The sequence below is a fragment of the Cenococcum geophilum genome (genome assembly GCF_001692895.1).
Source record: "Cenococcum geophilum 1.58 unplaced genomic scaffold K441scaffold_50, whole genome shotgun sequence".
In the NCBI taxonomy this organism is placed as follows: domain Eukaryota; kingdom Fungi; phylum Ascomycota; class Dothideomycetes; order Gloniales; family Gloniaceae; genus Cenococcum; species Cenococcum geophilum.
Window position 1 is genome coordinate 1,045,544 of NW_027137608.1, and position 10,861 is coordinate 1,056,404.

Consider the following 10,861-nt stretch of genomic DNA (forward strand, 5'->3'; position numbering starts at 1 on the left):
TCCCCTATCCGATTTATATCTGTTAACGAGATAATACGGCACCTAGCGGCTATCTATGTTAACCCAAACAAAGTACGGGATGCCCGTTATGACTATAATTACCTAATAATAAAACTAAACCAACCCTTTGCCGAATTCTAGACTTAATTCCTATACCTTACAGGAGAAGGCCAGGTTCCCCTTAAGAACTACCGATTAAACCTATACGATAAGCTAATAATCCGGCTACAAGAAAAGATCGCTGTAACCTTAAATAACCTGCCAACCCACGAAAAACTCGCAGCTCATTACCTATTATTAGACTTAGAACTAAAGCGGATTGACGCCCGCCCTAATTAGCAGAAGCAACTCCATAATAATCGGAACTCGCTAGCTATACCTATAGGAGCTAGAGTAGGAAGACAAGTTACGACTACTCTTATACTAAAGGCGGTTACAGCTACGCACCGGCAAGCCTCGCCCAACTAGCTACGTACTACGCCATTAACTAGTATTCGCCGTAATACTCCAATCAACCCTGCCTCGGCCACGTGCTTTAACTGCGATAAGTAAGGTCACTTTACTTTATCCTGCCCGGAGCTAAAGGATATAGGCGATATTAAGGAGATAGAGAAAGGAGAAACGTCCGATAAGTCAGGAAAAGAAGAACCCTAGGGAAAGACTCCCCCCTAGGGTACCCTATCGATCTCGAAGAGATTAATCTTAGTTAGTTAATAGGTGGAAAGCATTTCACGGTTCTATATATAGTATCTCGAAATGGATATAGAGTTAATATAACCGCCCTTATTAACACTAAAGCAAATGGCTTCGCCTTTATAAATACTGCCTGTGCGAATAATATTGCCAAGTTTCTAAATATAGAAGCCATCTAACTAGAGAAGCCTGTCTAGGTAAAGGGCTACAACAGCTAAGCCGGTTGGCCCGTTACCTACGTCTTAAAGTTGCATATTGCTCTTGACGGACGACGCCAATACGGTATTCCCTTTTGCATCCTAGACCTAGGGTCCCACGATATAATCCTCAGACGAAAATAGATGTCCTATTTTAATATTTGGTTAAACGTGTAAAAAAGACGGTTTGTCTGGCCGGAGGATAGACTAAGGTTGCCCTCCTTTGTTAGGGAGATCCGAACTAACCGCAAGACACTAGCCGTAAGGGCTAACCCTACCTACTAGCAGGATGTCTAGGCCCGTAACCTAGCCTTTGCCTAAGAGAACGCCCGCCACAAAGCTAGAAAGAACTCCGTACCGACAAAGATACTCTCCCAAAGCGCTACGTTTAAAGAGGACTCTACGTACGGAAGCGGGACAGATAATGACGTAGATGACGTCTAAATTGCATAGATCTAACCGTTATGGAAAAGAACGTATTAATAGGATATAAGGGATGACCTCCAAAAGATATAATAGGAGCTAAAAGGAGTAACGATGACGCCAGTACCCTAGAAGTCCCTAAAGTCACATACGCCCCTATTATTAGTTAACCCCCCTACCGTAGACATCGCCGTAATTAGCGCTGTAGCGTTCCACTTTAATATATACCGGAAGAATAATAAGGTCTTTACAACGAGCCTATATGAGATTAACCGAATTATTAATAATAGAGAGGAAAGGCTAGATAAGGAAACTGACGAGGAACTAGTTAAACGCCTCCTTTCTACCATTTATATAGGCTATAAGGATACATTCTTAAAGGCGGCCTTAGATAAGTTACCCCCTTACCAGACATACAATTACAAGATTCAATTAGAGGCCCATAACTTACTAGGCTATAGCCCCCTCTACCATTAATTAACGGATAAGCTAAAAGTAATAAAGCAGTACTTGATTAACAACCTAGATAAAGGGTTTATTAAGCTAAGTTAAGCCCCTTTTGCTTCCCCTATCCTATTCGTAAAAAAGCCTAATAGAGGCCTTTGTTTTTGTATCAACTATTAAAAGCTAAACGCTATTACTTAAAAGGACTAGTATCCTATTCCTTTAATTAACGAGACCCTTATACGTCTAAGCTAGGCAAAGATCTTTACCAAACTTAATATCCGCCAAGCTTTCTACCGAATTAGGATAGACCCTGTATCCGAAGATTTAATAACGTTCCGTACCCGCTATAGTTCCTATAAATACAAAGTTCTTCCTTTTAGACTAATAAACGGACCGGCTACGTACCAAAGGTATATAAATGACGTTCTTTTTAATTACCTTGACGAATTCTGCACGGCATACCTAGACGACATTCTCATATACTCGGACGACGAACTTGAGCATTAAGTTCATATTAAGAAGGTCCTGGAGAGACTACGGAACGCGGGCTTATAAGTTAATATTAAGAAATGCGAGTTTGGGGTAAAACGTATAAAATACCTCGGGTTTATTGTAACTATAAAAGGAATTAAGGTTAACCCTAAGAAGGTAGAGGCAATCCGTAACTAGAAGCCCCCTTATATAGTAAAAAGAATCCAGTCCTTCCTTGGTTTTTGTAATTTCTACCACCGGTTTATCCGTGACTACGGAATTATGGCAAAACCTCTCGTACAACTAACTAAGAAGGACACGCCTTTTGTCTTTAACGATAGCTGCATAGAGGCCTTTAAAGAGGTAAAGGATCGGCTTATCTCTTCCCTAATCCTTTGTTACTATAACCCGGACCTTAAATTAATACTAGAAACAGACGCCTCTAATAGGGTCGTAGTGGGAATCCTATTACAGTTACATCCAGACGGTAAATAGTACCCTATAGCTTTCTTCTTAAAGATAATAGACCTAGCTAAGTGTAACTACGAAGTACACGATAAAGAAATGCTAGCTATTATTTAATTACTCTCCTAATGGCGCGTAGAGCTCGAAGGTATAAACTCCTGGATTAAGATATATACAGATTATAAAGCCCTAGAGTACTTTATGACTATAAAGCAGCTTATAGGGCGATAAGCCTAGTAGGCCGAAATACTCTCCTAATTCTTCTTTACGATTATGTATTATTCTAGCAAGCAAAACTCTAAGGCTAATACCCTAACCCGAAGAGAACAAGATGTAGGACCCTAGGATAAGCTAAAGACCCAATATCGGACGCGCGCCCTTCTCTATCCAGAACAGCTCGACCCGCGGATTCTTAAGGAGCTAGACTCCCAGCAAAACAAGCTAGCACCAATGGAGGAGTCCTTGGATGAGCTAATAGGGCTAATTAACCGCCTCCTAACTGCAAACCGTACGGCTGATGCCCTAAGGGCCCTCCACAAATAAGCCGTGAAAGGAGACCCCGATTTTAAGACGGAGGAAGGATTACTCCTATACCAGGAGCGGCTTGTAGTCCCTAACGTTGACAATCTATAGACTAAACTAATCCGCGAAGCTTATTGCTAAGTCTCTACGGTATACCCTGGCAAGAATAAGACCCGTAAAATTATTAACTGCCGCTACTACTGGCCGAGAATGGTTGCGGATATTGATCGATATATACGGAACTGCGAAGACTGCTGGAGAGCTACAATCCTATGGGATAAGACCCCAGGACTACTTAAGCCACTCCCAATACCAGAGCGCCCTTGGCAGTATATCTCTATAGACTTCCATAAACTACCTAGGGACCGTGACGGATACGATATGGTTATGGTTATAGTTGACTGCTTTGGTAAACGCCCGTTCTTAATTCCATGTTATAAGAACATCGATGCCAAAGAGGCAGCCCGGCTATATATTTATTACGTCTACCGAATCTACGGACTATTAGATACTATTGTGTCTAATCGCGGGCCGCAGTTTATATCGGCCTTCTGGAATGAGTTTACCCGGATCCTAGGTATTAAGCTAAAGCTTTCTACGGCTTATTACCCCTAGATAGACGGTTAGATAGAGATTGTAAATTAGTACCTGGACCAGAGGCTTAGGCCCTTTGTTAACTATTTCCAGGATAACTGGTCTAAACTACTACCCTTGATGGACTACGCGCAAGTAACCTTACCCTACGACTCTATAGGGTTTGCCCCAATTCAGCTGGAAATGGGATACTTACCCCGCACAAGCTTTGACTGGAAAAGGCTAGAAGAACCCTAGACTGTACGAGAGAAGCTATCCTATGCTGAGGCCTAACAGTACGCTAAATGATTGGAGGAGGCCTGGACGGTAGCCCGCGAGAACCTGGAAAAAGCTTAGAGGTTAATGGAACAGCAGGCGAATAAACACCGTCGAGAGCCTGATTTTGCCCCTGGCGATATAGTCTGGGTCATAATAAGGAATTGGAGGACCGAACGACCTAGCCGTAAGCTGGACTACCAGATGGCAGGACCGTATGAGGTTCTTGAGAAGATAGGCAACTTGTACAAGATAAAGCTCCTAGACTTAATTAGGGTTTACCCTATCTTCTTGCCAGATAAGTTACGGAAAGCTGCGAACGACCTATTGCCTGGACAAAAGAATGAGCCTCCCCTACTAGTTTAAGTAAACGGTGACAATGAATGGGAGGTTAACGAAATACTGGCCTGTAAAATAATACGGGGAGCGCTAAAATACCGTGTCTAATAGAAGGGCTATGATCCTAACCCAACCTGGTACCTTATGTGGAACTTTATAGGCTGCCCCCAGAAGCTTAAAGAATTCTATAACTAATACCCTAATGCGCCTGGACCCCCGAAGTACCTAGACGAATAGATGGAATGCTGGCATAATAAAGACGATAAGTTACCGGAAGAACATAGGGACAAAAACGCCCCAAAGCCCTAATATAGCTGTCTGCCAAATTCTGCCATATTCTGCCAAATTCTGCCAGTACCGTAAAATTTCAGATGTCTAGGAACTTCGACCGCCGGTCGAAGTTGTCTGATTGGTCAGATCCGTGCTAAGACTTTTAGCGGCTACTCTTTCTGGCCTAGTGCTTCCACTTAGCCCACAATCGCCCTTTGTACTTAGTCAGGACGGACTCGTGTCCCCTTTTGTCTCCTCATCTTATATTTTTATAATCCTACGTTTNTAAGCCTAGTGCTACCCTATTTTTTCTAACTAAGCCTGAGGGCAGGCTTTCTTTTAAAGAGGGGGGTGATGTAACGGCGCTATTGCACGTTACCTGCCAAATTCTGCCATATTCTGCCGACCTGCGATTGGCCCGCCTAAAGCTAGCGCCTTGGCGGCTCACCCTACATATTTGTTTACATCGGTCCTGGCGACCCCTTTTCCTTCTCTTTAGCTTAGTATCTTGGTAATATAGCATTCGTTTAAGCTTCGGTTCAGAGGCATTTGTTCGAGCCGTGATATTAGTCTAGCTAAAAGTATACGGGCTGCTTGCCTAGAAGGTACACCGCAAGCTAGATTATAGGGGGGTACTCCTTATAAATGGGAAACTCAAACAGCCGCCAGATAGCCTTAAAGGGGCCAATATAACGGCCCTATAAATACTAGCTTACCTTATCGCGGTCCGTAAGCCATAAAGTAGTACGGTCGTTCCCCTTATATATATACTTATGGATATACTTAATAGACTTTATAAAGGCGCAGATCTTAACATTAATATAGGCATAGTACTTTGCGGTTAGATAAGGACTATATAGAATAATCTAGCGGTTATCTATTTTAAACGTAGCTCTAAAAGGCCCCGGTAAGTAGACAGACCACGTCCGCTAATTATTATAACGGCAGTATTCTAAATAGCCGTCCTTATATATAACAATAGTAGGGTTAAAACGCCTAGGGTACCGCTTCGAGTAGGTTAGCGGAAGGCCTAGCCCTAGCAAAACTATATAGGGAGCTTACGGATTTTAGGAGCCGTAAGGGCCGTAAACTATTATTAACTTTACAATCTTAGTAAGACGACCGGTAGGATCATCCTCTAGCTGCGGAAGCTCCGCGGATATAAAACAGTTAATAACGGCTAGATCTAGCAGCCTGTCGCGGTTATACGGATATAGGAAGAGTAGTAGGTGCATATAAGGCAGGCCCCGTTTTTAGTACTTAATAGTCTAAACGGAGCCGCGGTACTGGCTAAAGATCTACTTCCATTTTAGGTCGTAAAAGAGGTGGATAACTTTTATATAGAAGACGCGCATAACTAGATCGGGCCTATCTATAGCGGTCTAGCTAGGCAGTAGCTCGCGGGTAATCTTATCCCACCTAGGGTTGGCAGTAAACGTAATAAATATACTTAGACGGCTGTATTTACGGACAATAGCTATTAAATCCTAATAGCACTGCCTAATAAAGCGATCTCTACCAAGGAAACTTAATAAAAGGACTACACGGCGGCCTAATAATTAAGGGTCTAGATTATAGCGGGTAAGAGCATCCGTAACGCCATTATATAGCTCCGTATAAAGGGTTGTTTAGTTAGAGCGGATCTAGCTAAGCTTATTCTAATTATAGAGCGCCTATACATCTATAACATACTACTAAAATAGCTAGTAGTAGGTAAAAGGGACCAACCTAAAGTTGATATAGATATATAGGTAGAACCAAAAGTACGCCCGCTATATTAAACGGTCTCGCTAGCGGGCCTAATTAGAGTTACGTAGCTAGAGACCCTAGTGCCAGCCAGTATTACCGCAGGGGAAGAGTAGTATATAGTGGAGCGGCATATATGCGGCATGCGTTAAGTTAATACGGCAGTAACGCGGCTGCTTATTAGGTATATAACGCTCCATAAGTATAATATCGCGAAAGCTGGCATTACCGTACTTATCTAGTATAATAACGGCCACCTCGTTGCTTATTAGGAGGTTCTTATAGCGCTAATTAGCACTAGCCTCTAAGATAAGCCGTATCTATAGGTTTAAGATAATCTGTAACGGGGCTATTACGGGCTAAGCCTAAAGCCGTTCCCTTATAGTTTAATAGAGGGCGATAAAAGGGTTCCGTACCTCAGATAGTATAGTAGTAAGGCACCGCAGAATGGTTATATCTAGCTAGGTATTAGGACGGGCCCGTAGCCAAATATCTATGGCATAACTAGGGTTGTAAAAGTATAGCTGTGTATACCACGGAGTAATATTGGTAGGAGGCTCTAGCGGGCCCTATAGATAGTAAAGCTTACCATATATCTAAAAGCAATTTGGGCCACCGCGGGCTATACCATAGTTAGTAATGGTATAGTTTACGGATATAAAAGCCAATGCTATATTATATGCGCGGAGCCGCTCCCTAAACTGCCTAGTAGAAGTACTACGGGACTCTAAAAGGTCGCGTAAATATTCTAGCAGAGGCTAAAATAGAGGGAGGTTTATATCGCCGTGCTTATAGCAGGCTTTAAACCATGGATTGCTGGGATGCAATATACTAACACGTTTATCTATCTAATATAGGGCGGCGCAGAAGTTACACTTAACGTCTATAGGACTAAGATATAGCTGCTCCGTAATATAGCGGACGGTAGGACCACGATCTAGCTACTCCGCAATAAGGCGGACCGTAGTAGGTCGCGGCTGGATTGACATAGGTGGTCGCGGCTGGATTAATACAGGTGGTTGCGGCTAGATTAATACGGGCGGTATAAGGGGAGAAGTAGCGGCGGAAGCAGCGGCGGAAGTAGTAGGAGCTATAGTTTGGTTTATAGGCTGCGGAAGGTCCGTAAAAGGTCGTCAGGACCGCCTATTTCTCTTCTCCTATATATATAGAGTTAGAAAGGTAGTAAGTTAAAGAGGAAATAAAGAATTAACCCTATAAGAGTTACAGGTCTTATACGGAGCTCTACGACGGTTCGTAGTAAAGTTAATAGAAGAGCGATACTGCTTACAGGCAGTACAAAATATACGATTAAAAGGCATTTAGGCGATAGATATAGTAAGTAGCAATTAGGGCAGAAGGTAGAGAGTAGTAGAGCAGTAAGGGGTAGGAAGAGGTTNTAAGCTTANAGAATCTGCAGAGCCTGTAGAACTTTGGTAGAGCTNNATNCAGAGCTCCNTNNAGAGCTCCGTGCATAGCTCCNTNCACCCCCTACGAAATTTTTTCCGTAGAGCTCTAAAGCTTTACATTAGTATATTATTACTTAGCCTTAAGATATATAGACAAAAGTAGTGCTATTTTAAAGCGCTTTATAAGCTCTATAAAACTATATAAATAGAACTGTTATATATCTACTACTGGGGAGTACATCGCAGGTGCAGAAGGGTCGGTCGGTCGGTCGCGATTTGATAGGGTAGCACGGACCCTACACGTGACCCGACAAATAACAACCAATCAAAATAACCAATCTTAAGAGTCGCTCAAAATTAATTCAGTATATATAAGATCGTGGATATCGTCGGAGCTGCTAAGAAACATTGGAAATGTGATTCCGGTGGTTTCGCACAAACGTAGTTAGTCAGGTTACGGACCGATTAAAAATCCGCACCAACGGAATCACGTCTGAGCTTGCTGAGGTAAGCGTTGAACGGATTGCAATTCGGAAGACGGCGTAGGTTATTCCGACGCTAGCTAAAAAATCTTGTCTGAGCTCGCTGAGGAAAGGAAATGTTAGGCGCAAGCATAATTACACTAATCTATACTGCTAGACATATCATCAAGTGGATTGGGAATATTTAGAACAAGAGCGATGCCGAGATCGCTCTTTAAAACGAAGTCACCGACTTTAAGTTCCAGCTCCATGGGGATAGCAATGCTGGAGTGCGCTCGAAGGGTTGGAGCAGCAACGCAAGAGCTGCTCAACAAGTCGCACAATGTGCTTAACAACATTGAGAACTTGTTCATGGATTGGCCAAACGGTGGCTTCCGTGGGTTTATAAAGCGGCCAAATTCTTCTACACTTGAGAAGCACAAAAGCCGTCGAGATGCAAGAGGAAGATTGAGACTATGTATAGACAATTATCCATGTGCTGACGCCTCTCCCTTTTCTTGTAGAAGATCCTGAAACTACTGCTGACATAGAATCATAGGGAGCTGTACCACTGAGTTGAGCGTATACAACAGCGAACAAGAGCAAACCTTAAAAAAGCGTAGCAGAATGAACTATAACTCCATCCTCATCCCGCACCGCAGACGATTTGACATCTTGCGCATTGACCATCGTTGCCTCCTTCATGCTCACCACCCCATCTTCCTTGCGGTGTGCCAAGCCATTGAAAAAGACAGTTGCCCCGTAATTCGGAAACGCATCGGCACCCTCGGCATCAGGGTTCTTGCCCGCCACAATCCACTCGGCGCTCGTTCCTTCATAGACAACGCCGTCAGGTGCATCGATAGATGCAGACACCCACTTATTGCTCGACCGATTGCAAATCCATCCATTGCCCGTGGTGCAGTCGTCGTCGTCGGTGACCCAAGCCCAACCCGTGACAAGGTCGCCAGGGTTAACAACAAAGTTGCTAAAAACATAGACATTCATCGTGTCTTCGGCCTCGCCACGGAACAAGATCGCCGCGTACGTAGAGCGCTTCTGGATCTTGCCGTTGATTACCACCAGTTCTAATACCACCCCAATCTTGAGACAATCACTGTTTGTCCAGCCGTCTAGTCCTACCCACGTATAGCACTGGTAGTCGCCGTCCTTAAAGGCATTTTGTGCACGCCGCGGATGGAGATTGGGAATGATCCAGGATCCAATGACACAGTCGAACGGAACGGCATCGTCAGGGGGTGTAGAAGGCAGAACGGCTCCAGACCAATTACGGGATTCTTCCAAACCGGTTGTTTGAAATTCGGACATAGTTGTAGGGACATGCTGGGGGCGGCAAGACGCGATCTGCTGCCACACGGCATAATGTTTCGGCGACGATGCCGGATTCGGGCGTGGTGGGTAAATATACTTTTTGAGTTCTTCGTCGGTTGCAGAACCGGGAGCAAAGCTAAGAGGAGGTGCGACTGAAGGACCTTTGGGTACCGGTAGCTTGGGAGCCATCTTGATTCGAGGGTCAAAAAGCGACTATTGAGGACGCGTTGCGTGTAGCAGTTGCCGTTGGCGATGCCCGATGCCAGTTGCCGTTGGCGATGCCCGATGCCAGTTGCCTGGCATTGGGACAGCAGGCCTTTTAAATAAATATTCCAGACTCTGTGGCGGGGGGGGGAAGAGGGGGTTCTGGGACGAGGCCGTAGGGCAACAAGTTTGTCAGGAAATGCTGGGAATGTGATCGTTTGCTCTCATCCTGTAGTTACAAACGACACTCAATCTTGTTCACCGGAAAAAAAAGTTTCCCCGCCTGGGCCAAATTGAGAGAGGAATCAACACGTCAACGGTCTTGTCCTCAGGCGCAAGCAGCTTCCTTGCATGNCACGTCAGCGGTAGCAAGGCAACATGATACATGATTGAACAGCCAACATAGGGCTTACAGCGGCCGAGAAGCGAGATAAAAACTTCCAGCAGCTGGTCACGAGGGGAAGCCGGTTTTACTAGTGACTGTATAGCTTAGAAAAGGGAGAGGTTAGGGTAAATGAAATCAACCAACCAACAACCAACTAGCAATCGGGCAGCGGCAGCGAGGGAGAGTAATGACGATGGTAGAAATATAAAGCCTCAATGATGGGATTTCAACATCAGCGCGGAAAAAAATCACTCTCCACCGCCAATAGTGGTGGACAGCCGGGGTTCATTGGTGCATGGTCGCGGCGTGCAGCTGAACGTTGTCACGGAAAAGTTGAACGTGGTCACCAATGGAGCGCCGGAAAAAGGTCGGCGGTACCACACTTTACTCATACAGAATGCGTATCGGTAGCCACATTTAACTTAAGCAACCACATAAACCAAAATATCTAGAGTATATGCTACGAATATATACGTAAATATATAGATATATAGACTTACAGAGATATATATATACCTCGCTATACTTATAATAAGTAAAAACTATACTAAAGTAAATAAAAGTATAGTAGGGTAGCTAAATAGACTACTAGTTAGTATATATAGCTACTTTAGAGTATACTTAATATCAAATATAGAGATAGTAGTTCTT

General features: G+C 43.9%; 2 protein-coding genes across 2 annotated transcripts; one reads left to right on the forward strand and one right to left on the reverse strand.

Annotated features, from left to right (window-relative positions):
• The first annotated feature begins 8,439 nt into the window (after nucleotides 1-8,439).
• K441DRAFT_262673 (uncharacterized protein) lies at nucleotides 8,440-8,860 on the forward strand. Its single transcript, XM_067640825.1, has one exon. It carries the CDS (start codon nucleotides 8,509-8,511, stop codon nucleotides 8,821-8,823), a length of 315 nt encoding a protein of 104 aa, XP_067499590.1. The 5' UTR covers nucleotides 8,440-8,508; the 3' UTR covers nucleotides 8,824-8,860.
• On the reverse strand, nucleotides 8,690-10,219 carry K441DRAFT_666782 (uncharacterized protein). The gene has a single exon (XM_067649708.1). The coding sequence runs from the start codon at nucleotides 9,808-9,810 to the stop codon at nucleotides 8,899-8,901; it is 912 nt and encodes a 303-aa protein (XP_067499591.1). The 5' UTR covers nucleotides 9,811-10,219; the 3' UTR covers nucleotides 8,690-8,898.
• Nucleotides 10,220-10,861: the final 642 nt, after the last annotated feature.